The following is a 27,397-nucleotide window of genomic DNA, read 5'->3' on the forward strand; positions in this document are numbered from 1 at the left end:
GCACGTTTTTTTCCCCTTTACTACTATCCAACGGTGAAATATTTTGCAGATTGTTTAGAATTCCTGCCATAAGTTTAATTTCTGTACAGAACGAAAACCAGTGAGACAACTCTAAAATCCCGAAATGAATTTTTACATGTTAATAACCTGTGTGATTTTCATGCTGGACTAAAAAAATTTTACCAGGAAACATCGTCCGAACACTGATATCATAAGTGGTGAAGAACCCCCCCCACCCCCCCTTTCTCTTGCGAGACGGAAAGGGAGTGGGGAGTGTTTTGGTTCTGGGAGTTCAAGGTTGAGTTTAGGGGTCGCAGGGGGAGGTTAACAGCACTTGCACACACCTGCTGTTTTTTAATGAAGAGGATTAGTCCGTGTTCACGTGAGCCTGCATGGGCCGAGCCCACCCTGCTGCTTTTCAGCGACATCATGTGAACAACACACGGGCCACAGGTCTTCTGGAAAGTCTCTCAAACTGTCCTTTGACAAAACACCAGGAGTCAAAAGTCCATTAAACACGAGGCGGTACATTAGCTGCACATTCGTGGTGTTACATCCTGAAGTTAAAGGCCCTGACTTTGCTTTGTTTGGCCCTGGTCTTATGTCTCACACACACACACACACACACACACACACACGGATGCAACGGATGCTCCCTCTCCCTTGTTATTTCACAGCGAGCCGACTTGAGCCATTAGTCCGACTCCCCTCGAGTGGAGGGATGAGGTGTCACCGTCGACAGAAAGGAAGAATTAGCCACGTGAATGAAGAGATCCCTTTAAACGTCTCAACCCTTTCAGCCAAAGTGGCCTTCAAACGCTTTCCAAATAAGGAAGAGAAAGGAGCTGGACCTATTGTCCAACTGCGAGGAGGAGATGAAGACGGCAGACAAGGCAGTCATCTGAATTTAAAGGATAATTACTATTTATTACAACATTGGCCCTATTTTTATAGCCACGAGTTCTACTGTTGTTATAACGGCACATGGGACCGGAAGCTCCGCCCAATGCATAAACATCTGCCACCAGCAGCTACAAATGGACAGATTTTGTTCAGCAAATTCTCCTTTTCCCAATCGAAGGTCAGAGAGTTGTACTGATCCTCAAGCCAGATGAATACAATTGACTTGACTTCATCTAACTGTTCATTGAACATTTGTTTTTCCAAACATGTCAAACTATTTCTATAAACAGACCCCCATGTGAGACGGATGGTCCAAACCACTATTTTTATTATTATGACACTGTGTGGCCACAAGTACAACGGGTCAAACTAAATCCAAGAAGATTGGTCTGTAAACTGACTTCATATTTAAAAAGTATACGTTTGCCTAACCCAGGGTTTGTTTTTTAGATTCCAGGATCCACATCTTTCTGGCAACATCTCCCCATTTCCAGCTTTCAGCAATTAACTCGATCAGAACAGTCTTATTCCTAAGAATGAGAACATTACTAGAAACAAATAAGACCCACGTTGTAATGAACTGGGACTATCCTTTAAAACCAAAGCAACAAACTCCACATAACCCAAACCCTGTTCCTCAAAAGGGGAGAGGTGAAGAAGAAGATGCAGAGAGGAGGAGGAAGGAGCAATACCAAACGTGTCTTGTTTTCTTCTTCTTGCAACAATGACATCAAGAGCAGATGTCAGGTTATCGGTGAGGACAAAAGCCCCCGACTGAGATTAGGAAGGAGGAAGGCGGCGCAGAGAGAATAGAACGGCCTTCCTAGTTCGGAAATAATATTAACAACAAAAAGTCACACGAAAACAGGAAAAAAAACGATGTGCAAACTTCTCTCGTATAAATAGACGACAGTCAACGCGTTGTCGAGCACCGGGGAGACGGGGAGGATGTTCAGGTGTGTGCGTGTGTAGAAGTAAGACATTGCGCTTGCTTTTCGTCTGTGTGTGTGTGTGTGTGTGTGTGTGTGTGTCAGTACAGTATTGGATCTACTAACATATGTACTCAGAGCTGCGGGATGAATCACGGATGAATCACTGCGAAGAGGCCTGGATTTGGCGGGGGGGGGTGGAGGTGGGGGGGGTCTACGGTCCGATTTAAGTTCAGAGTCCCCCACGAGTTCAAGGGGTCAGACCCAGTCTTGCAGCGAGCGCTTGCAGTGCACCAGCAGCCGCGGCGCCCCCTTGCTCTGCAGCGTGTTGATGATGGCGTAGATCAGTCCCAGGATGCACAGCACCAGGACGAGCGGGATGGTCACCATCAGGATGTTCATGGTCCGCTCCTCGCTGTCGTCCACCTTCAGCACCACGTCCACCTCGTTGGTGTCCTCGTCGCGGCGGTCTTCGTCTTTGCCGTCGTCTTCGTCCGCTGCGCCGCCGTCCTTCCCCTCGTGCTCTTTGCCCTCGTCTCCATCGCGGCCGCCCGCGTCCGGGTTGTGCGGCGGGCGGCTCAGGTCCGGTTGCTTGGGCCCCGCGTCCGTCTCTCTGTCCCTGTCGGGGTCCAGGTCCACGCTGCAGCCCATGAAGTCCCTCAGGATGGATTTGGGGTAGCCCGGTTCGCTCTTCATGCGGTGGTTGTCAAACTTCCAGTACTTGGAACCCTTGTAGAAGAAGGTGTACGCTGGAGAAGGCAAGGGCAGAGCGAGATGTCAGCCCACACAACAATCAGGAGTCATACGATTTAAATGAAATAGTTCTCATCAGAAGAGAATATTGAAACCACTCATTATGAAGTTGGAGCTAGCAGCATATGTTATGGTTAGCTTAGCATGAAGACAGGAAACAGCTGGGGGGACAGCCTTTTGTTTGCCAACAAGTCTAGTAGAACTCAAGTAAACTTTAGAGATTCAGGAAAGCAGTTTGTTATCAGTTAACTGTTTCCACTTGGTTCCAGTCTCTTAATGCTAAGCTACGCTAACCAATTGCTTGCAGTTGTCAGGTCCTTGTGACGGGGTGAGGCTCAGGCGCAGAGACCCAGGCTGGACGCAATATAAATAACAAAAAAAACACTCTTTAATGAGTCAAAACAGTTTACAAAAAAAACAAGGTCCAAAAGGGGCAGGCAGAGGATCGTCGGTCAGGGCAGGCAGGGTCGAAGCAGGCAGGATCAGATATGACAGACAGGACGACGGGGAAAAAGACACGGAACTAGAGACGACAATCCGACAGGAGACAAGGGAAAGACTGACACAATATATAGGAGGGAAACACAGGTGTACGACATCAGACAGTAACGAGACAAGAGTGGCTGAGGGCAGGTGCAGGGAATTAAACAATTAAGACAGAGAAAACACAGAGGAGACAGAGGAGACATAGGAGACACGGAACACAGGAGAAACAGAACCGGGTGTTACAGCAGTAGCTTAATAAGTAAATGGACTGTATATGTAAAGCGCTTTTGTCTTACTCAAAGTGCTTAACACTACATTTCATCATTTACCCGTTCATTACTAGTGGAGCCGGGGATCGAACCGCCGACCCTCTGAAGGTCAACCCTGAGCCGTAGTCGCTCCTGCATCAATCTGCTTCGAACTAGTCTACTTCTCAGAAAATCTAACTATTCATTTCTTAATACTAGATATTTGATTCAAAATGTTCTATTTATCTTAAATAATTAGCAGTTGAAATTTAAAAAAATGAAGTAAAGTGTGTTCTGTCCTTAACAAAAACCCTGCTTGGAGACTGGATCTCACTCCGACCGAGCAAAGCACGGCTAAAAGCATTTCACGTGTCGGCTCAAATTCACACATATGCCGTCCCCCCCCTCCTCCCCTGATGATTGTGTGACCACACCCTAATTCTTTGTTTCAGGCGTGTCTGTCCCCCCCCCCCCTCCCCAACCCACCCAGCCCCTCCTTGCCCTTTTCCAAACACACACACACACACACACAAAACCCCTCTTCCTGTCTCAGCTCACCGCCATCATCGCTGAGGAACGCCCCCTTGGGAGAGGAGGGCACGGACGACCCCCAGACGTTGATTGGTTTCGGGTAGCCTCGGTCGGCCAATCGCGACTGCTCGTTGAAGCGCCAGTACCTGAAGAGAGCATCATCACTGTCTCACAGCCCTCAAACCAACAGGTCTCTAGGGGTGTGGACGACTGGATGGTTTACACTCCGCATTCAGTCTGTTCGCTGGATAAATGCACTCGTGAACCTGAAGCAACTCAGGTCCGTAGCTTAACACTCATAGGACGTACGAGAAAAAGAAAAAAAATCCAGAAAATATATTCTTAAAAATACACATGAACATTCTTTAAAGCTACAAACTCAATATGTTCGTAGTTTAGCGTGTTAGCATGCTAACACGGCACAGCTGAGGCTTATTGGAATGTCACTTAAAGTCTGACTTGATGATGGAGCTCGATGAAAAGTAAATTAGTCACTCAAAGTAAAGGGTGAAATGGTAAATGGAATTGTACTTGGATCATCTTCCGCCCACTCACAGCGCTTTAACACTACATGTCATCGTTCACCTAGAGACACCTCAGCCACACCGCGAGCAATGCTAACAAAAGACTGACTCGGAGGAAAGCCAGTCAAACTATTGAGCCACTAATGCAGACTTATAGACTGGGTAGCAGGTGAATTGGAGGGCTTTCATGTGATGCCGATAGGCTACGTTACCAGTCTCCTCGGAAGAAGTACGTGTAGCCGGATGGCTCCCACCAGATGGCCGTGTCGATCCGGTCGTAGGGGATATCTCGACCGTAATCAACCAGCTCCATTGGATAGCCCTGTTCCAGGTTAGCCTCCCGGAAAAGCCAGAATTTATTTCCTGAGGAGAGGAGAGAGAGGAGAGAAGAGGAGAGGAGAGGAGAGGAGAGGAGAGGAGAGGAGAGGAGAGAGAGGAGAGAGGAGGAGAGAAGAGGAGAGAAGAGGAGAGAGAGAAGAGGAGAGGAGAGGAGAGGAGAGGAGAGAAGAGGAGAGAAGAGGAGAGGAGAGGAGAGGAGAGAAGAGAAGAGGAGAGAGAGGAGAGGAGAGGAGAGAAGAGAAGAGGAGAGGAGAGAGAGGAGAGGAGAGGAGAGAAGAGGAGATGAGAGAAATGCTTAATGATGCTTACACAAGTATATTCCCTCTCCACCCCCACTCATAATAACCCTTATGGACCTTATGGAAAATATTAGCACACACCAACACACTGTATACGTCAAGTGCTTGCTGGCACAAAATATGTTCAATAATTGAAACGGAATGAGGCATTTAGAAAAAAAAGGGAACAATAACAACAATTAAAGGGGCCAGAACAGCATTTGTGCACAAATGATGTGATCGCAATAATGATTTGTTGGCAGGCAATCATAAAAACAGAAAGGCGGAGAGGGAACACACCACGGACTCTGGAGTTTAGGTTGAGCTTGTAATGAACCATTAGGAGTGGCGTGTCTCACGTCGGGCTGGAGGGAAGGTTTGATTGTTTCTGACTGTGTCAGACAGGGGGACTCCGTTCCTGCTGGCACCATTACCTCTCTGCTCTTGGCTTCAATCCGCCCCCCCCCCCAGCCCCCCACGTCCACCCACCTCCGGGCCCCCTGCTCCTTGTTTAAAATGAAAGCTCATCTGCAGAGAACATGAGGCTGACGCAATGCTCCACAGGACTCCTGGCGTGCTCAGGCTCTTGATGTAAAATCCCACGACTTCTCCCAGACGTCAGCGCTTCAGAGACCTAAAGAGTTCTCTATACTGTGTAACTGACGCTTTTCCCCCCGTCCGGATTACATTTTACAAAATGGATATTCCATATATGTTTTGTCCAACTTCCTCCCATTTCTCCTGATGTCATAAGCATGTTTCCTTTAGGCCTCCCACAGGACAAAGTATGCCACGTTCAAACTTGCTTTATGGCAGTGGTTAAAGGGAACTCGGAGGTGCGCTCACTCTACTGTGGACACCGGTTCTTGGTGACATCACCAGATCGGGAGGACTGAGGTGTCACACGGAGGCGAGGACATTGTCGGTTTCTTGTTTTGGGGGGTTTTATTTTTGGGAGGGTGATTTTTATCATCGTATGTTGCTCTCATTTGGCTTGCTAGCTGGCCTTAACCCTCCTGTTACCTTTACATTTACTAACATATTTTACCCTCGGGGTCAATTTGACCCCAGCAATTAAAACCTCCAGAAAATTATTAGCATTAATATTGTTTCCCAAGTTTAAGTGTGAGGTACTTTATGTTTGTTTGTTGACTACCTAAATAGCCCTTTAAATATATAAAAAAGTAGATATTTCTTTTATGTTTGACACAGTGAAAAACAGCCTGGGGTCAAATTGACCCCAAGGAACACCGACATTAAACATTGAATGGGGTCAAATGGACCCGAAAGGTAACAGGAGGGTTAAGAACGGAAGAACGAAAAAGCAGTTTGGTATTATTTGTTATTATGAAGCTTCAGCGGAAGTTTAGTCAGGAAGACTCTCTTCATGTGTCTGATATAAGAGTATTGAGAATAAAAATGTTATGTTTATGTTCATTTTCTCTATTAACACCAAATGAATATGAAAAGAGTTATTTATTTGGTGTGTGTGGGATGTTGGGATTAAAAAAGAAGAGCTCATGAAGTGTTTGCTTTTGCAGGAGATGTAAGGCGTTTAGTATTTGTTGTACTTTTTGTGTGTGCGTGTGTCGTCTCGACAAAATTGGGCCCTAATTTCTTAAATTGTTTTTTGCAATTCCTAAAAAACTATCTTCCCCCATATAGATACATAGTCTGTGATATTCGTGGTTTTCTGATTCGATGCATGCTGGGATAGTGTCTGTCTCTATGTCCGCTCCCAGAGCCTCAGCACCATTCTTGGCTAAGTCAAATAAAAATATGAAACCTCTGCTTGAGACAAGACTGCTGTCTTCACACAGATAGAAACTGGCTGATCTGATTGGTCCATTCAAAGGTCTGCATTTGTCCCCCCCTCCCCCTCCCTCCCCCTTTCTCTTGTGCACTCAGGTCTGCCAGTTCTTCCTTCCTTTCCTTCCTCTTCCATTTCTCTTGTTCCTTCTTTGCTAATGGCCTGCAGCCAAGTGTCACACTGAGAGGCTTGCCGATGACATCACCCTCCTCCTCATCCTCCTCCTCCTCATCAACAGCTGCCGTAAGCCTGTAGCTCCAGAGAATCGAGCTGCATGAAAGACCCGATTCGTTCAACAAACTTTATCCACCGTTGTAAAAGACAAGCTGCCCTCATGACTCATGGGGCAGATAATGAGCTGTGCTCAAAGAGATTTATACTCTGCATATAGAATACGTTATGTTCGTTCTCATGGAGGTGGGCGTGTGTGTGTGTGTGTGTGTGTAGGGGGGGGGGATCCTCAGCATAACCTGAAGAAGATGAAACCAAGTTCCAGAATCTGTTTTACTGTTGCAAGATGAACGCATTAGGATGTGATGGGATGAAATGACCACGGAGCATCTGAATGTGTTCAGGCTGTGAAGAAGAATCCACACGGCGGACGCTTCAACCGTGTTGTTGAGGATGTTGTCCTTATGTCCCGCCGCATGCTCGTGATACAAACTCCACACGAGCCGACACGCTGCTACATACGTGTCACGGACTGACGCATGACAAAAGCTGGACCGTGTGTTCCATCACAGCTTCCAGTGAGTCCAGTTGGGATGGAGGGTTGTGTTTTTTTTTCCTCATACGACAGTACCTTTGTGTTTCTATATTTGAGTATGAAAAACATTATGCAACCAGAAATACCACCTTGTTGGACGTCTCCAGTTACGCGGACCAGTGAAGTTGCAATTTACATCCATTGCTGTCCAAACTGTCATCGCTTTATTATTGTTATCATATTAGACATGTCAGTGAAATGGTCTGAATGAACATATGGATGACAAAAGCGATTTTGTGCGTCTGTTTTGAGAAGCAAGCATTGTTTTGATTTTGAAGGACATTTGTGGAGTTTTTGCCTTTTGAGCGTGTGCATTTTTTGGGATTTGTGTGTAGTGCTGAGAAAAATTGTCGTATTTGTTTTAGATCAATAAAAAAATATGATAATTGCAGGTTTCTGCGATATTAAACGATGCAATACTTCTTCCCTCACCAAGAGTATGAAAGCAAACAGGTATTCGGGGAATTAGTATTAAAATGTCGCCGCTTACCTTTAAAGAAGACGAACCTGCCGTCGTGTCTCTCGTAGGCAGCGTCGATGTCTCCCGGCAGACCCCTCCAGAAGTGGCCGATGGGCATGGGGTAGTTATCCAGAACCCGGTTCCTGCGCACCCTCCAGAACCAACGGCCCTGAGGGAAGAGAACCGTCTGTTGAACACGGCTTGAAAGACCCATTGGCTTCTTTGTCTTTCTCAAAACCCTCTGAACCACAAAACCCGGCGGTGGGATTGAAATGCACGTTGCTGTTTTTTTCAAACCATCGTCAAAACGACATTGTTTACCCTGCCCAGAAGCTGTGAAAACCGTTATTATTGTCAGATTTTTTGTGTGATGAACGCAACCAAAACAAAGTTTCTTTCCTATAATGGTAACACTGTAGACACTTGAAACAATATTGTATATCGTATATAGATTCCAGTGTTTGAAGAAATTCAACTTGCGTTTTTATCTTTTTCACAAGAGTATTTCACGTTGACTGCTTTACTGCACAGAAGACATGTTTGAGTGTTCGCGACCACGGCCGTCGCTCTGCTCCTTCTATCGAGGTGCAGCACTTTTATGATGCAGTGAGAATCGAGGCCACAGAGAGCAAACTCTGACGGGAGCAAATAAACAGATTCAGAGGGTTAACTCCTGAGGCTGGGAGCCAACGTAAACCAAATTCCCAAACAACTTCGACACGCATAGCTTCACATCTTACTCTCAGTATATTCCTCTGAGGTCCAACGCTTGCTGGTCGTCATGCCAGGCAGGTTATCCAGACCGGAACGTACAATCAAGCAACAACAGCGGATCACTGACGGGCTGATAATAGCCGGGTCTCCGATCTGGTGGCTTTCTTGCACCGGATACCAGATCACTTTCTCAAAAGGACTGTTGTCAGTGTCAAGAAACCGGGGAAATCACTGGTGGCGCCCGTGAACCCGGGCACAGAGCTCCTAGATCTGCTCTCTATGCTGCGCACAAACACACGCCAGCAGACAGATTTACACCAGCGGCCCTCAGACTCATTCATAAGTGGTGAGTCAGGAGCCCCGCTCGTCCTGGATAACGTAACGGTGGAACGCCCCGCGCTGCTTCTTTCTGGCAAGCACAGCCAGTTGTGTCCTTCACGCAGGACACTCTGGCAGACAGGGCGGCGCGAAGCGATGTGATGTGAAGCGATGTGATGCGGCGCGATGCAGAGCGGCGCGCAGGCGGCTGAGTGAGGAGGACGCGGATGAGTCGAACCGCACGCCCTCCGTTTGTGTGGTCTGACAGCCGGCTCCTCTTGCGTTGGCCAGATTACGACTGAGTTGACCATATTAGTCCCGGGCAGAACGGAGCGGACCTCCGTGTGGGAGGGATCATATTGAGCCCTGCTCGCTGTCTGGGTCCAGCCCTCTGCTGGGAAGAACGACCCGGAGCGAAGAAAAGAAACGACAGCGCCGCTCTTCGTATAATGGACGGGGCTTTGTGGAGAAGAGAGAGTGGTACGGCTCCCACTCACACATTACGCGAGGAAGTATTTCTGCCGATGCAGAGCCGAGAAGAGCCATGTCTACCATTATTAATAAGTGCAGTTTCTCAATCGTGCAGGCCTCGCAAATCTATGCGAGGACAATTTGAATATGAACGGCGCAGTGGGAAATGAAAGTCCAGTGCTGACTGACAATAAAACAAAAGAATTAATAGCAGTCAATGCTGACTGACACCAAGGACTAAGAGAAGCCTTTCCAGCCTTCGTCTGGATGACATCACCTTTAGTGGCACTGGGCAGGCGTCGATACACAGCCGGCTCGGAATAATCTGCCACACCGGTACCTCCGTGAGGCCGTACATCAGGCAAAGCTGTGCGATCTAAATCCTTAAAATCTGCATGCTGACAAGCTCGCAATGGCAACGCTAACATGTTGACGTTTGGCAGGTTTAACCCAGGCGGCCACCTCCGGTTCTGCAGAGTGAAGCCGATACGGACGTGTCTTAAAAGTTGCATTCTCTCTACCGATCAGCAGGGGGCGACTTCTCTGGTTACAAAAATAAGTCGGATACAGAAATCTATGAGAGAATGACTCGACTTCTCACTTGATTTATTCCCTCAGTAAACATTGTAAATATGAGTTTATCGTCTCAATCTCTAGTTTCAAGTCTTCTTCAATACAGCCTGCGGTTCATTTAGTAAATGAGGGTCCATTTGGAGTCAAACAGACCATAAAGCACAGTAAGCTTTAGGGCGGGGCTACAAGGTTGATTGACAGGTCGCTGCCGCAACCAGAACCGTGTACAGTGTCTCTACGTCACCCCCCCCCGAATTCCAAATCGGGTAACCTCCACTCATAGATAGTAAAACAACAACTTCAACAACGACAACATGGCGGTGGCTGTAACCCAAGAAATCGCCGAACTCAAGGCTTCAAATGCCCGTGTCACAAACCAATGGGTGACTACACCACTTTTTGTCACAAACCATGATGACTACACCACTTTTTGTCTCCATCGTGGAATATGCCAACTATGAACTATTCATACACTCTGTCATATTCATTGAATGTATTTAAACTCTAAATCTGTCCTTCTGTACACATTACATCTATTGCATCTGTCCATCCTGGAGAGGGATCCTCCTCTGTTGCTCTCCTGAAGGTTTCTTCCCTTTTTTCCCCCCTGAAGGGTTATTTGGGAGTTTTTCCTGGTCCGATGTGAGGTTTTGGGGCAGGGATGTCTATGTGTACAGATTGTAAAGCACTCAGAGACACATTTGTAATTTGTGAAATTGGGCTATACAAATAAACTGAATTGAATTGTGCGGTTTAAACATGTTCACTGTCGTGGGTCAGCATGCTCACGTCTGCAGAAGCAAAGCCATCGGCAGACTCAGGGGGCCGATTGGTCTGCCTTGTATCGGTTTCAAAACCACCAGAGGGCAAGAAACTGTGGACACTGATTCACGATATCCAGACTAGCTTCATGACTGGAGGAAACCAAAGAACAGAGACATTACTGGTTGGGATGCAACACAAAAGCACGAAGATAACTATTCGACCATGTGCAGTCTTATCAGAGACACTTTCAGTCCCAGATATTGATCAATGATATTCATAGGCTGATCTGTGTGTGTCTGGAGGGTCGGGCGCCGTTATATTTCACTCTTCGATAATACTAATGCAAACAGAAGCACCCGCATCAGATTTTTTCATCAGCCCAAAGTAGTTTCATATTTCACTCGAGACAGAGGCACGTCAAACGGCTTACTGGGATACGGCTCAAGATGTGGCTGATAGCTTCAGATGTTTGAATCCCGACTGCGGCTGTTCCCTGTGAAATGTCAGATATCATGACAGCTTTTTGTTTTCCTTTCCTTTCCTGGGTGCTCTCTGTCCAGCTCTGTCCGATAACTGCGCACCGCTTCAGCGTCCAGCGCTGCTGCCAATGCCGGACGCCTCCTCTGACCCTGAAACACGTCCTCCCTTATCTCTGTGGCGCTGCACTATGTATAGAGCCGATCCCAAAGAGGAGGAAGCCCACAGGGAGAAACGGGAGTCATTTTTGCGACTGAACTTTCAGTTAATTCAACTTTGAGAATGACCACATTCATGTCGTGCATCATCGGCACCGCAGTCAGACCAGACCGACCGTTGGGACGCTCGATAAGCCGCGAGAGCAGCTTGTTACGAAAAACACAAGAGTGAAAAGCTTTTGGTGGTTCGGTCTGAGTCCAAAGGTCCAGGGCCATTTGTCACTCCTTATCCGTCCCTGATCGACACTGACCAGGAACCATTACCTACATGATAGGGGAAAGCACTTAGCATGTGAATTGGGTTGAATAATATCAGGAGATCTTAAAGATGAAAAAATTAACAGAAAGTCAATTGTCTTTCACGGTTTTTACTACTAGTACAGACTGTAGAGCCCTTTGAGGAAAATGTGTAATTTGTGATATCGGGCTATACAAAATAAACCGAACTGAATTCGCCTCAGACTGAAAACACATATTTTCCGACTAAATCTGGATTAAAACACAGATTTGCACTTCAGTGAGTCTTAAATAGCACTTACTTATGGTACTTTTGTAGTTCGACTATGTTGAGGAAATGTTACTTCCTGAATTCTTAATGTTCTTAGTTTATACTCTAGGTTGAAATGCACTTATTGAAAGTCGCTTTGGATAAAAGCGTCTGCTAAATGACATGTAATGTAATGTAATGAATTGAATAAAAAAACCAGCTGAGAGCCAGCAGAGAAATGACGTGCAAACCGTTTTCTAAAACATACCTCCTGAAGGTACAACGCCAGCTAATGCTCTGCTTCAGCCCTCGTGAATGCTTTTGTGTGTGTCCAGGGGCTCTTTAATGCAAACACCTGACCACACTCCACCCTTTTAACAGCGTTCCGCCTCATAAAAGACCCTGGCCCTGTTGGTTTACAATTCTCAAGGACCTGATTGAAAACAGGCCCCTTGTAGGCTGGGCACACGCCATTTGTTTCAAACTGGTTGTACAGAAAAGGATGACTAATTTATTGACACAGTTAAGCTGTCAGGATAGCTCCTCTGCTGGAAGCCTCCTGAATTTCCAAGCAAAGACATGTAATAAACCACTGTGGAGGTCAACACTCCTCTTCCAAAGTGTTGCGCTTATAACTTAGGAGCTAGCAGGCGGTGGCTGGAGTTAAAATAATGAAATTATTTACTTTGAAGACAAACATCTCTCCCCGCAGCACAGCGAGCGTGTCAAAGTTCCCTTCACAGATATTGGGTCCGTAGTGATCTGGTCTTTCGGTGGTCCTGGGGCGGTCAGGGTGCCGAGGAGGTGTCTGAGGCGGCCTGGGATCCGGTCGACGGGGTGTCACGGTGGGCAGGGCCTGGGTGGGGCCGCCGTCTGGTTGACCTGCAGGGACAGAGGAACAGGAGGGGGGTTAACATGTTTCATCACCTCATGCATAATGACATGACATAATACTGGCTGAGGGAAAGAAGAGAGAAGACTACAGATTAAAGCTTGTATGAATGAATAGCAATTGAATAATTCATGAAATGTACTTACTGTGTGGTTAGTATCAAATAGTCAAAACTGCTTGAAGGAATAGTTAAACACTACATAAATACATCCGTTTGTTTTCTTGCCAGCAGTGAGCTGAGAAGATTGAAACCACTCTCACATACAGTCCATCTGATGGATACGGGGGGATACGGACACGTGACGTTTAGCTTAGCTTTTTTGAGGCAAATGAAAAACACTTAAAATACGAGTGTAGGTCGATGGAGAGAGAGTCTGTAACAACAACTGTATAATCTGTCAAAGTAGCTGTGATCTGGGAGGTGCTGGAATATTTACACAATGGAATTAATATGAATGTATGGACAGATTAAATGAGTAGGAAATACATGTGTAATTTAGTGAGCTTTAGATTGGTTAAAAAAAACAATCCCCTGCTTTCAGTCTTTATGCTAAAATAACCGTCTCCCTTCTGTAACTTCATATCTAACTGATTTGAGAAAGTCTAAAAAACACTCTCCAGGCATCGTACTATTGCTTTAATCATTCTGAAATACAAATTCCAAGATAAATTAAGTCAACCTATTGGTATTGGGTTTTAGATCAAAATGAAAAGAAAAAACGTCTTTGACAGAGTGGTAATTTTGTTGTAGTAAAAAGTGCATGAAAAAGGTTTCTACAGAGAGAGTAGAACACCTTCTGATGTCCATCCACAGATCACCCTACCATAGATCTGCTGTATGCCTCGATGGTCGTCCTCGGGCAACTGGAAGTTCTCCGTCTCCATCCATTGGTAAAAGGGAGCCATGATGGCCAGGGGGTTGTTGGAGTGCTCTAAACCCAGGGCGTGACCAAGCTCATGGACCGCCACCAGGAAGAGGTCATTACCTGTGTGGACGAAGAAAAAAGACACAATTTAGGAGAGGACCGTCGTAAAATAGATATGCAATTCATTTCTTTTAGCCTTAATCTCTTAACCCTTGTGTTGCCCTCGGGTCAATTTGACCCGATTCAATGTTTCACCCTCCTGTTACCTTTATATTTACTAACATATTTTACCCTTGAGGTCAATATGACCCCAGCTATTAAAATCTCCATAAAATTATTAGAATTAATATTGTTTTCCAAGTTTAAGTGTGAGGTACTTTATGTTTGTTTGTTGACTCCCGAAAGAACCCCGACATTAAACATTGAATCGGGTCAAATTGACCCGAAGGCGACAGGAGGGTTAAGAAAGGGGGCGCTCAAGTGTATTCAGAAGAAGAGAACAAGAATACCTGTATCCCTCTGCATTAATACATGTGTGCCTTATGAAAATCAAATATGGGACCACAGGGGAAGCAGGAAGTCCTAATAAATACAATGTATAAGGATGGCTGCTCATTGTTCTCTCCCAGTTACGGTGCCAATACAGCGATTTCACCAATGAGAGCTTCTATGAATCAGTGTACACTTCTAACACTGAGCAACATATTCCCATGAGTTCATCTCTGAAGTGACGTTGGGTGACTTTGCCTCAGTCAACACCTCTTTGTTGCCAAGCCCTGATCTCTGTGAACTTTGAACCTGCAACTTGCCATTTTGTCTGGCGCGATGATCCGACCGGATTGGTCCGATTTGTGCTTGTGACATTGTTGTTTCTCCTCCCGCCGATCGTGGTGGTTTGAAGAGATTTAATGAAAAAAGAGATTCGATGGACAACAGCACTTAGCAAGAATATTGAGTTTATTCTTAACAAGTGCAGGTCAGGGTACTCCAAATGCCTGCAGGCCGTTTGGAGTACTTTCAGGCACCGAATTGAGAAAGACTATCGAACATGCATTTTAACATATGTTTTATACACAACAAAAGAGGTGGAGTTTATTGTTACCGGCCTTCGTGGACCAATCATATGCAGGCATAATTACCTAATCATAAAACGGATCAACTAAGTCTGACCCCAGACTAGCTGAACCCCCTGGTTCATGCCTGTTATCCAGCCCCCACCCCATGTTCTTAACCTGCAACCTAGTGGCGTCATCTCTCACGGCTAAGGCACAGTCACAGAGGTTATTGAACGTTGAGCCCTTGACTTGCATATTTTTGGATAATCTGACATTAAACAGGAGATGGAAATATACGATAACATCAAGCTGTCAGTGGAATTGTTGATTGTGATGTGCGTGCGAGGGGAGGGGTCCCCCTCTGGATGCCTGTCCTTGTGCATCTTCTCATTTGCAAAGGACACCCACACCCACACACAAACACACAAACAAGGACGCACACAGCGCACATCTCCCCGTCATCTGTAATTTCAGAGTCACATGAACGTCTCCGTGGCGTCCTGAGCCGCAGCCAACACGGCAGAGGGCGAGGCAGCGTGCTGGAGATGGCCGGGGTTGGGGGAGGAGAGGAGATAAAGAGGCCTTTGTAAAGGTAGCTGTGACAACCGCTCAGTTTGAGAAAGAGAAAAGCAGCAGCAGCCTTCAAAAGTCCCGGCGAAGTCAGGAGCTCGGCCTTTGCAACTAATTCGCTATTTCTGAAGACAAACACACACGCTTTGTCATTCGAGTCTCATTCGCTTGTTTACCACGTCTCCCACCTCGTCATCAGGGGACAACAGGGGACAACAATTTCCCAAGCGGATTTTGCGATAAGAAGATAGTCACAATGCAGCAGTTAAACGAGGACGTCATCTGTGAAAGGTTTGACTAATTAGATGTGTGTCCCACTCAGGATTGTAATTGGGGTCTGCTTTGCTTTTGAGCTGTTTGAGTAGCGCGGGGCAACAAAGGGAGCTCTCAAGGTCTACCCAAGTGGAATACACTCCCACTTACTGTGGCATTCCTCCGTCCCTGTGATCTGTCCTGCTACATATCCCACACAGCTGATCAAAGAGATACACACACACACAGTTCATCTATCTGAGCATGTCTGATGTGTGTGTGTGTGTGTGTGTGTGTAGCGATAACAGTGTAAGAAAGCCCATTGTTGCGAAAAAGAAGAAAAAAATCCCTCAGCGGGGTTAATGGGTGCATCGCAAGAAGAGGAACTCTGAAGATTTGCTAAAAATTAAGATATTTTCTGCTGCATTTGATTAGCTTCGTCCTAGACATTGGTGTGAAGAGTTGCAATTGGGTTTGGTTAAGTTGGGTTTGGGCAATGACTTCAGAAAACTGGAGTCCTCAAAAGTACGAACATAGAATTCCCTCCCTCGATATGGGATAGTGGATTTAGACAGTGGGCTGTAAAAGGTCTTAAAACCATCAACCAATTATTTGATGGAACAGAACTCAAATCATTTTCTTAGCTGCAAGAACAAGATACACTTCCATCTAAGGACCTGTATAGATACCTTCAAATGAGACACTACATTACAAACCATAAAGACAGACAGTTAGTAAAAAAAAAACCTAATGTAATGGAAGACTATTTTATTAGTACAGCAGAAAACGGCTTTCCAACTAAAAACCACGTCTCCCACATATATAGAAGATTTTATTTTGTTGAAGATATATATATATATATATATTTTTTTCTCGATGTCAAGGAATAATCTGTTTGTGGAAAATGCAAAATAAAAAGTTATAAAAAATTTAAAAAAGTACTAACATGTGCCTGGGGGCCGCTTGTACGGTTGGATCACAGAGTTAATGGATTAGTGCATGTTTGAGAACCTTAAATAGGGTGGCTTTGAACCAGCACAGTGGTAAACGGGAGCCTGACAAATGAGAGAGGATGTAGCGAGCTGAACAGTGTCAACTCTAATTAGGGGCGGAGCAAAGCGATGGGGACAGCTGTTTACGATCTGCGAGACAGATCTATTACAACGTCTCCACGACACGACGCAGGGCTGCAAACTGCTCATCGGCTCGAATGTCCGAGGGCCTAAATAACTCCTAAACCCCTAAAGACCCCAAAAAAGGCTTCAAGCTGTCAACTTGGGCTTCAAAACCTCCACCCGTCTGAAACAGCAACACAATACCTCTCCTCGAAAGGTGTTTGTTGCAGATTAGCAATGCTTGGAACAACATGGTTTTCCCACTCGTTATATTCTGCTTTCAGTTATTTTACTTTGTAGCATTCGGCCGTGACAAAAGAAGAACGCCAGTGTCGCGACAGGTTTTCCCAATTGCACCGACGGTGAGCGTTTACCTTGTATGTTCTGGTTTCCTATGGTCCATGGTTCATCCGAGTCAAAGTGGGTGTCCCCGCCCATTCCCGGTCCGGGGAAGTAGGCGTGCGCGAGGAAGCCCCCCTCCCCATCAAAAGGAGAGCTGTCACCATGGAAACCCGAGGCGAAGAAGATCATAATGTCGGGCTCTTTACGGCGTCCGTATTTGATCTCCTGGTAGGGAATCTCGTCGAAAGTCAATGGGGTCACCTTCTGCCAAATGTTGAACGCCCGACGGATGGCTTCGTATGAGTTGTATTCCCCGATCTTGGGAGTGTAGTTCTGGATGCTACAGAAACAAATCAAGGCAGAGAGAAAAGCATTTCCCTTTGTGGATTCATAGGCATCAAAGGAAATGAATAACCAAAAAGCTGAATTTAATCAAATCCCCAATTATTCTTTTTTTCTTCTACAGTAGCTTCCTCCAACTTACAAGACTAGCAAAACGTATTTCCGTTACCTGTAAGTGAGGTGGCTCTTGTTCCATTTATGTCCCGTGAGGGCGTAGCGCTTCCGCCGCACGTTGGTTTTGATCTGGCCCCCAAACTTGTCGGGCACGCCACAGCGAGGTCTCTTCATGGCACTGAAGGAGTTAAAAGGAAATCGGCATCGGAAAGGATGATGGGTTGAAGGACCACGTCCATGTTTTGATTTGTACTCGTCTCATGAGCGGGTGAAAGTGTTTAATTCAAGCTCACCTGATGGTCTGAGGGTCCATCTGTCCAGTGACCTCCAGGTTGTAGAACTGCTGCATGTCGCTGATCGCATTGGACAGAATCTGAGCCGAGCGCATGGTGGACATCTGTCCGCTGGCCTGGGGCAGGTAACCGTACATCCTCAGCCATGACTGGAGACGGGAAAGAAAACATAGAGGAGTCTGTTACAGAGTGCTCATTAAAAAAAAAATGTAATAAAAAATGTGATACTGAATTAGAGCTCACTATTATATTGCTGAGGTTGACTGCATTCAAGCCTTTAATCTCACACAGATGTTATCAAGCCTCCAAACAAAGACACTTTTCACATGATCTAGAAGGTAATTATAGCAAGGAAGCTGAAATAGAAATTATGGGAAGTAACGGAAACTGTTTTATGAGCTCATGGGGAATTGTTTGGTTGTTCTGTTCGTTTTTTACAGCTGACAGTCTGTAACACGGTGAAATTGAATTTTCATGACATGCCCTGGTGCTCGGAAGGACATCCGTTTCACTGCGAGGCCTTCTCTATCTCACTGGGTTCTGGGAGGTGGGGGGCGACGACTAATGACAGACTTTAGGGAGAAAATGTGAAATCGAACCTAATCACAGATGCCGCAAAGTCCACCCCACCTGTTATGTGGAAACCTAATAGTACTCGCACACACACACACACACACAGGCCGAGCACTTGCACATCGAGTAGTCTGAGACACTAGAGAGGCCGACACACAGACACACTCCCCGCGGGCGGTGCGGGGGACACGCAACAGGGCGTGTGTCTGAGTGTGTCCGTGTGTGCGCTTCTCAAGTCGACGCCTGTCTTTCACAACACAAAACACAGCTTGATAAGCTATTTACCTATCCACTCCTTAAACTCCCATCTCACGTCTGCTCAGTTCTCTCTCACTCTCTCTCACACACACACACACACACACACACACAGACAAAGGGAGCTCATTTGCTCTATGTGTGTCCCACACAAACAAAACGTCCCCATAGTCCAATGAAAACGAATAACAAAGAGTATCCCAGACCTTCCCCTCTCCTCTCTGAGTCTTGTCTGCACTCCTTCAATAAGGGCGGCATGTAATAAAAGCCACAGATGAGAGGAAGGAACGTTAACAACACAGAGCTGCCGGCACAAAGTGACCCTCCTAGTTTGGTGATGTCAAAACTCGGCGCGTGTCCTTCCTCCGCCATTCCGGCAGGTTAGCGCACGCGGAGCTCGATCGATCAATCACTGTCGATCGCTGAGCAGAGTTCTTATGACGGGCGCACGAAAATAAAGCAAGTCTTGATATTCTTCTTCACTTCTCACATAATGCATCAAAATGCATCTTTCAAATTGAACAAAACCGAAGCGGAAAGGTATTTGTGTGCAGGGAAAACACGGCGAACTCAAACAGGCGGCGAGCAGGTGAGGGAGAACTCTTCACCTGAGAACCTCGTGTCTTCAGAGTCTCTCCGGCTGCTCGCCAGCCGGCAGGTCGAGGGCGCACGCAGAGCGGTGGAGCCCCTCAGGCTGCGGAGAACTGAACACGTCTCCTCTGCAAAGACTGCTGCTCTCTGTCTCTTTATTCTCGAGAGTAGCATGTGCATATTGTACAGTGCAGAGCTCAAACTCGATACTCTTTGTACTATAACATGTGTTATGACAGCACTATAAAGTCCCTTTATACTTCATGCTGTCCATTGTGTACTTTACTTGCGTCACTTTAACTGCTGCTGGTCAATTTATATTAGAAGTCTTCTGCTGCTGCTGTCGCACCTACTTTCACCCTGGGACCAATTAAGAGTTATCTCATCCTGTTTGCATGTGATAAACAACCCTATTATTTCCTTATTTAGACGTTAGAGCTTTGAAAAAATAAAATCTTCCGGATAGCATTTTAGCATTTTCTCCTCGCTTGTATCTCTCGCGTCTCCCTCTCTCTGCCTTTCTGACAGGGCCTGTGTCCGCTCGGTGAGGGGGTTAGAAGCAGGAGGAAGAGGAGCACAGAGGGCTGAACTGGACGTGACCCTAACCCACGTCTGCCTTTAGGATAAGGAAGCATACACACACACACACACTGTCCAATACAAACATACACTTCCTGACACACAATGTAAATACTCTCTCTCAAACACGCACACACACGCACACACACACGCACACACTCAGGCAGGGGAAACAGGTGGCAGGGTTCACAAAGCACTCTTCATCTTGAATAACTTGACTAACTACTCTTTGGAATCAGTATTGTCCGTAAAAAAGGAGCAGCCTCAGCAGTATTTTGTATGTCAGTTAACGGTTCGTGTTTGAACGTGCCCAAAGGTTAAAAAAAAACTAACAAAAAACGTTTAACCTCGTTAGACACTTTGTGACAAACAAGGGAGTTACATCGCAATTCCCATGAAAAGACCGTCTCTGTGATTTGCATCCCCACATGGTTGTCATTGCAGCGGTGATAGCACTTGATGTAAAAGGGAAATGCCTTCATGTCCGTGGGCAGACCCAGGAGTTTGATATGGTCTCTGCATACGTCGGGACAACCATTTAAAAGAGGCGGTGGTCGGGTAAGGCGCCGCATGCTGGGGTTAAGAAGAAGTATGGCCGACGCAGAAGCAGCGAAGTGCTTCAGTCTGGCCGCTCGCCTTCCCTCCTCGGCCGGGCTGAATACAAAACAAGTCTCAGACAACAGCGGGAACGGGGGCCTCCTCTATTAAATCTTTCAAAGAGTCCTTGAGCTTACCTGCCAAGACCAGGCCCAGCAATATACAAGTAGTTGTAAAACCTGCCAGCAGTGTGTGTGTGTGTGTGTGTGTGTGTGTGTGTGTGTGTGTGTGTGTGTGTGTGTGTGTGTGTCTGTGTGTGTCCACCGCAATGTCAGCCAAGATACTAACAGAGCTTTTATTCCAAGGCTTGGTCTGCTGCCATCTCTCACCCCCCAAAAGTCCAACCAAGGAGGAGGGATCAGTAAGGGGAGCGGCGGGTAAGACTGAGCGAAAGACAGACGGAGGGAAGAGAAAGGAATCTGTTCAGTTTGAATATTTTGTAAAGCATGCGCGGAGTCAGAGAGGCCCCCTTTCTTCTGCACGCAAAGGCGATACAGAGTTGTGGACCGGCGTGTGAAGCGTGAGACGTCGTTATGCAGCAGCGCTTGAAGTGCCTCGAAGTGTATCACTACATCCCCCGATCACCCCAACGCCACCAACCGCCCTCAGACAGCTGCAGATGAGCTCCTCACCTCTGATACCGTTCTGCTTTAGCCACTAATTGCTGTTGTCGACTTTTTAAAATTCTTCTCCAGGTGCAGCCAGTCGTATCGTGACCACATTTCTTATCCAGTCCCCTTACTCTCTGGCTCTCGCTCTCTCTCTCTTTCTCTTTCTTTCTCTCTCTCATCTCAAAGAGCTCCATTGTATTTCCTGGGATGCCTCGGAGTCCCGGTGCACCAGCATGCCTGTGCTGCACTGTCTGTGCACTCTGTGTCTGTGCACTGCGTGTGCGTGTGTGTGTGTGTGTGTGTGTGTGTGTGTCCCAGCGAGAGAACAGCTGTCACATTTAGCTATCACATGCTGCACAGCTGAGACCGAACGCAGCCCCCCCCCCCCCCCCCCCTTCAACTTTCTCCCTCCATCTTTGTCTCCCTTTTTCGCCACAGGTTTCTCTCCTCTTGGCCTTGTCTTCTCTCTTCTCCAATTATCCTCTTTCTCTCTATCATTCTTTCTCTCTCTCTCTCTCTTTCTGTCCTTGGCTTTGGCCACCTGCCTTCCCTCCTCATCCTTTTCATCCAGACAGAGTGGGAGTTGAGGTCTCTGGCCGAGCCCCTCACACATGGCTTGAACTACATTTGAAGAACGGGGATCCGACTGAAAACTAGGCGTGACTATAGGTCAGAGCCGGGGCGACAATTTCTGTTTCCATATCGTTCAGTCGTGATTACGATTACATTTATCGAACATCTGATGGCAAGTTAATACAAATCCTAATTAAGCAATAAGGTACGAGAGGCAGTACTGTATTGTCTGTAACACCCTGTTCTGTTTCTCCTGTGTTCCGTGTCTCCTATGTCTCCTCTGTGTCTCCTATGTCTCCTATGTGTCTCCTCTGTCTTAATTGTTTAATTCCCTGCACCTGCCCTCAGCCACTCTTGTCTCGTTACTGTCTGATGTCGTACACCTGTTCCCCCCCTATATATTGTGTCAGTCTTTCCCTTGTCGTCTCTAGTTCCGTGTCTTTTTCCCGTCGTCCTGTCTGTCGTATCTGATCCTGCCTGCTTCGACCCTGCCTGCCCTGACCGACGATCCTCTGCCTGCCCCTTTTGGACCTTGTTTTTTGTAAACTGTTTTGCCTCATTAAAGAGTGCTTTTTTTCTTATTTATATTGCGTCCAGCCTGTCTCTCTGCGCCTGAGCCTCACCCCGTCACAAGGACCTGACATTGTCAATAATGTCCGCTTCAAAGGTGTTGTTAACAGGGCGTTATTGACGATACAATACTGCCTCGAGTCCCTTATTGCTTTTATAATATGGTTGCGTGTAACATTATAAATAGTAAGCTGCCTTTTTTAGCACAAAATAGTTGTCGCCACTAGGGCTGCAACAATAAATCGATGAAATTGATACAAATCTATTATTAAAGTAGTTGGCAACAAATTTCATTACCGATTTGTTGTGTCGCGGGATTATTACGGCACTCAATAAATCCCGGAGATGTTTGAGTATAAAAAAAGAGCGGTGCAACAGAAAAAAGAGCAGAGCGGAGGTAGAGGACAGACCACAATGCTGCGTTGCGAAAGCCAATCAGCGTTGGGACGCTCCACTGTTGGAGAATCTAACTGGCTGCTGCTGCTCTAGTGGCGCTGGAAGCGGAAGTCATCCAGACGCAACAGTTAGTCGGTGAAACTCACCGAGCTGAGTGAGCCCCCGGGTGATGTTATGAACCCAAACGATGTTACGACGTGTGTGGGATTTCCGCAAGAAGTATAAAGCAGAAATAGTGGGTAATTCTTCCGTGGTGGATGGTGGAAATTATTTTTCCACGGAGCAAAGCAACGGAGATAAGCCACGCCCCTTCGCGTCATTCGCCCCCCTGACTGACGCGAATGACGCGATTAAACCACAAATAGTCGGGCGAGTAAACTCACGCAAGTAAAGCATTGTCAGTTCTGTTTTTGACACGGTTCATATACATGTTGACCAATGGATCACTATCCATACACTCCAAACACAATGTGTTTTAACTCTTGTGTCCTTCTGTCCACATGACATCTATTGCACCTGTCCATCCTGGAGAGGGATCCTCCTCTGTTGCTCTCCTGAAGGTTTCTTCCCTTTTTATCCCTGTGAAAAGGTTATTTGGGAGTTCCTGGGACAGGGATGTCAATGTGTACAGATTGTAAAGCCCTCTGGGGCAAATTTGTAATTTGTGAGAATGGACTGTATAAAATAAATTCAATTGAAATCTCCAGGACCTTTCCGTGACTTTAAAACACATTTCCATGACCGAACATTTTGTGAAACCTCGGTGTATACATGAAAAAGTTTGAAGATGTAGTATTTAAACTAACAATGAGAATTCCAAAGCATACACAGCATAAATGAACATATGAATATAATGAATTTGCATTGCTTTTCCAAAACATTTGGGATTTTATTTTTTTCCAGGACTTTTCCAGGCCTGTAAATATACATTTTAATTTCCAGGACTTTCCCAGGTTTTCCATGATCGTATGAACCTGTTTTGAATAAAGGGTTGAAAATTGAATTCGTGTTTTTTTATCCGACCAATCGTAAAAAGTCAATAGATTAATCGATTATCAAAATAATCGTTAGTTGCAGCCCGAGTCGCCACCAAACGTTGTGTTTCGCATTTCAGTAGCCGAGAGAAAATAGTCCCCCGGAAGTCCCAATCTGTGAATATCTTTCCAGCTTTACCGAACTTTGTTTTGTCGTGTCCCGGACGTCTTTGGGTTTTTACAACGCTAACAAAGATATTGTTTGCGGACGTGAACCCCAACGTTGAGACGTAACTGCTGATCCTCGAGTGTTCTCCCTTTACATTGCACACAGTATTTCATTCATAGCGTCTCTGGTTCTGGTCTTCAGTTCTACAGTATTTCATTCATAGCGTCTCTGGTTCTGGTCTTCAGGTCTACAGTATTTCATTCATAGTGTCTCTGGTTCTGGTCTTCAGGTCTACTGGTTTCTCTTCGCACCAGTTGGTGAAGCAGTTCATTGCCCACTTTGCTTGACTGACAGTGTTCTTTTTGTTGTGCAACATTTCATAGGTCTCACTTTCTTTCTTCTCTCTGGTAGCATGACGTGCACCTGAAGTATTCTCTTCGGCTAACCACTCATCTGAAGTCATTCCTCCCAAAATATCAAAGTTCACAGCATCATGTTTGTCACTGTTCAGCTTGAACTGACAACTAACGGTCGCGCAAAATCTACCCTGATTGTTATTTTTAGTGCGCACTGATATGGAACGCTCAGATAAATGTAAACACCTATTATGGCTGAATAAAGTACACCTCGTGACTTACTCTTAACCAATCAGAATGCTTGATTTCATCTACCCGTATTATAATGCCTAATATTTGCTTATTCTCCCCTAAAGTCGACAATATACAAGCCTCACATTCAACTCCTCACCACAAAAAGGCCAGCCTGTTTTCTAAAAACAGAGAAAATGTAAATCAGCCCCAGAGATGGATGAGTGACTTCATAAAAGCCGGGTCTCACCCCTCGTAAAGATTAGTGTGCAGCTCGTGGAAATTCAATTCAGTTTACTCTGTTTGGCCCTAAATCACAAATTACAAATTTGCCTCGGAGGGCTTTACATCTGTACACATACGACATCCCTGTCCCAGGACCTCACATTGGATCAGGAAAAACTCCCCAAAAAACCCAGAAGAAAAACTTTCAGATGAGCGGCCCGTCACACAGACGAGCAGTACTGACTTCTCGGAGCTTATTTATTTGATAAAAAGAGTTTAGGTTCGGAATATATAAGCCTTTTTGCTTCTACCTATACCTTTTCAATCTTTCTGTTTTGTATATCATATATAATAATAATGTATTGTTTTGCAATGATTGACTGAATTAAAATACACAAGAGCTGCTCGTGTCAAAGCCAACGCCGTCTGTTGCTGCTCCACATTCAGATCAGCTGAACTTGTCAGATGGGAAGCGACAATTTTCCACGAGGCAACACAACCACAACAACAACAACAACAACAACTGAACTCAGGTATAATAAAGTGACAGCTCATGCAAACAGCTATCATCTGTACATTAGGCTTTTTAAAGGGTATAGGGTGTGGTGCCCTCTTTATGCGTTCCATGCTAAGTAATTATGTTGGTTATAAAAGAAATAGCTGTCCAGTAAAATAACAGCTGGGCGAGGGGGTGGGGGGAACAATGTGTGTTATTGGTTTGATTTTAATGCAAGAATAGTCTCTACAGATCCATGCTTGTAAGGAGCCTTCTGAATGTTAAATACGTGGGAAATGCAACAGTTAATATTTTCAGCTGACACACACAAACACACACCTTTAGCAACAAGTGCTGAGGAATGTATCAGCATTCAACGGAATCCCTCTTGTCTGAATAAGACACACTAGCAGACACATGCACACACAAACACACACACACACACACACACTACCGCTTTAGACGATGTTGCAACCTGGCTGACCCCCCCAAGCAGAACCCCCTACCAAGCCCCGGTCACTGGGTTTTAATGCAAGCACACCTCTAAAGACCAGGTGGTCTGTCTGTCTGTCTAACAACGAGCAGAAGCTCCAACACCAATTAACATGAATTCACCTCTCATTCCAACTTGCTACTTTGGCACACTTGTGCAACTGTGTGCAGGTGTCCCTAACGGTCAGCGGGTCAGAGGAAAATAAATTCAACATCATTTTAGCCTGACAGTGTATTCTGATTTTACTCTTCTGATGATCACTGAAAAGAAACCAGTTCGATTCCAAATATTTCCCTTAAAACCGCTCCTTAAGTGAGGATTGGAAAACAGGTGCAATGAGTATGAAAGAGGTTTTTCTTTTTCACCAAAAAGGTTTGATAAACAAACCTATGAATTATGACATTATCAAAGAAACCATCAGGAGTTTTTCTTATTGTTGTGACAATGATGTGACAGGGGTGCCCAGGAGAAGGAAAACAAATCCTTTTTGAAGGCTTGGATAAAGGCATATTATTGCAGACTGTACACCTACCAGTGGACTATGCTAAACAACGTTTTTTGTTTGTTTAGGTCTCATAATATTAATAATAATGCATTAATAGTAGCATCATAAACCGGAGGTTGTGCACTGCTTGTTCCTGTGTTCATTCTAATTGGCCAGATCGACTCTGAAGCTGTGGCCCAGGTTTAAGTACCACCACTCCGTGTTTACCCGATTTCAAATTAGGCACGCAAGAAGAACCACGCAACTCTAAATAAACACAGTCGTAGCCTGCCGGCATATAGAACCATGTATACAGCATAACATTAACCAGACGAATTCCATTGGAGGTATGAACCCGGCTCAATTCCAAAGGGCGCACGGTGCATTTACGCTCCTGTTTAAGTCAGCAGCTCTTGGTTTAAACTGCACGTTCACTTAGTTGTTTACCTCTGAGTTGAAGGTGCCGCCATCCTCCGCTCCCCGCGCCACGAGCGCGCACAGCCACAGCGCGAGGAAAGTCCGTTTCCAGAGCAACCAGACGCAGCTGTTCCGCGAGGCGGACGCCATAGTCCCGGGGCCGGGGTGGGGGGGAATTTGGGGGGGTCAGTTGGCGGGTGCAGTAAGATGTCTTCGAGGAGACTCGCAATATTTGGTAGTTGTATGCGGTAAAAGCCCTAATTTAAAAAATAAATAAAAAGCTATAAAAAAAACTAGTGTAATAGTACTCCCTTGCAAGAATGATAGGACGAGTGTTCAACAGCGCGCGAGGGTCCTGTAAAGAAGCTCCATGCTGGTGTTACGGTCAGAGCCGCGCCACTAACTGAGTTGAGTTCGCTCATGTGTGAGCCCTCTGAGCGCGCGCGGTCTCACTTGTCTTCGGGCCACCCAGCAGTGGGTCATTTACGAACATGTTCGAGTCCAGTGAACAATGCCTGTTGGTGTGCAGTTAAGATTCCACCCTGAGAAAGTTGTGAACTTTCGCCTAGAAACACTTGACACAATGATGAACCCAAAGTGGACTCTTTCTGGCAGAAGCTCCGTGCAGTGTCGTTGCTGTAAGCGAACGCGGCTGTTTTAGCTCGCGCGACCTCTCGTAAAAAATAAATAAAAATGTATATATAAATATATTTGATGTGCCCTCTACGTCCAGTTGTCCCTTTCCCCAGAGGAAGCTGATACTTAGCTCTAGTTGCTATCAGTCCTATCCCGGTTCCGCGGCTCCGTAGCGTCGTCTCCCTACCGGAGCAGGGCGAACTGCAGCTCCGCTGGTGTTTCGGCACCTTTTACGCTCCAACGTTGAGACGCTCGAGCGTCAAGTGTGACGGCACGGCAA

General features: G+C 46.0%; 1 protein-coding gene across 2 annotated transcripts; it reads right to left on the reverse strand.

Annotated features, from left to right (window-relative positions):
• Positions 1-319: 319 nt before the first annotated feature.
• Positions 320-27,346, reverse strand: mmp15b (matrix metallopeptidase 15b). 2 transcript variants are annotated; one of them, XM_056412507.1, is made up of 10 exons: positions 26,512-27,343; positions 17,892-18,040; positions 17,654-17,776; positions 17,175-17,482; positions 13,767-13,928; positions 12,736-12,932; positions 8,058-8,196; positions 4,587-4,737; positions 3,878-3,996; positions 320-2,581 (listed from the first exon to the last, which is right to left on the reverse strand). In XM_056412507.1, exons 1-10 carry the CDS (start codon positions 26,629-26,631, stop codon positions 2,091-2,093), a joined length of 1,959 nt encoding a protein of 652 aa, XP_056268482.1. In that variant the 5' UTR covers positions 26,632-27,343; the 3' UTR covers positions 320-2,090. The 2 variants fall into 2 exon arrangements, with proteins under 2 accessions (XP_056268482.1, XP_056268483.1); XM_056412508.1 differs by lacking the exons at positions 3,878-3,996; positions 4,587-4,737 and having other exon boundaries at positions 26,512-27,346.
• Positions 27,347-27,397: the final 51 nt, after the last annotated feature.

The sequence above is a fragment of the Pseudoliparis swirei genome, chromosome 4, assembly GCF_029220125.1.
Source record: "Pseudoliparis swirei isolate HS2019 ecotype Mariana Trench chromosome 4, NWPU_hadal_v1, whole genome shotgun sequence".
NCBI classification, from domain to species: domain Eukaryota; kingdom Metazoa; phylum Chordata; class Actinopteri; order Perciformes; family Liparidae; genus Pseudoliparis; species Pseudoliparis swirei.

What these genes read in the sequence shown, in the direction of transcription:
- mmp15b (XM_056412507.1), bottom strand. Translation starts at nt 26,631, where the DNA reads ATGGCGTCCGCCTCGCGGAACAGCTGCGTCTGGTTGCTCTGGAAACGG. An exon ending in AGGCATACAGCAGATCTATG is followed by an intron (nt 12,933 to 13,766) that starts GTAGGGTGATCT and finishes CTGTCCCTGCAG; the next exon opens with GTCAACCAGACGGCGGCCCC. An exon ending in GTTCCTCAGCGATGATGGCG is followed by an intron (nt 2,582 to 3,877) that starts GTGAGCTGAGAC and finishes TGCCTTCTCCAG; the next exon opens with CGTACACCTTCTTCTACAAG.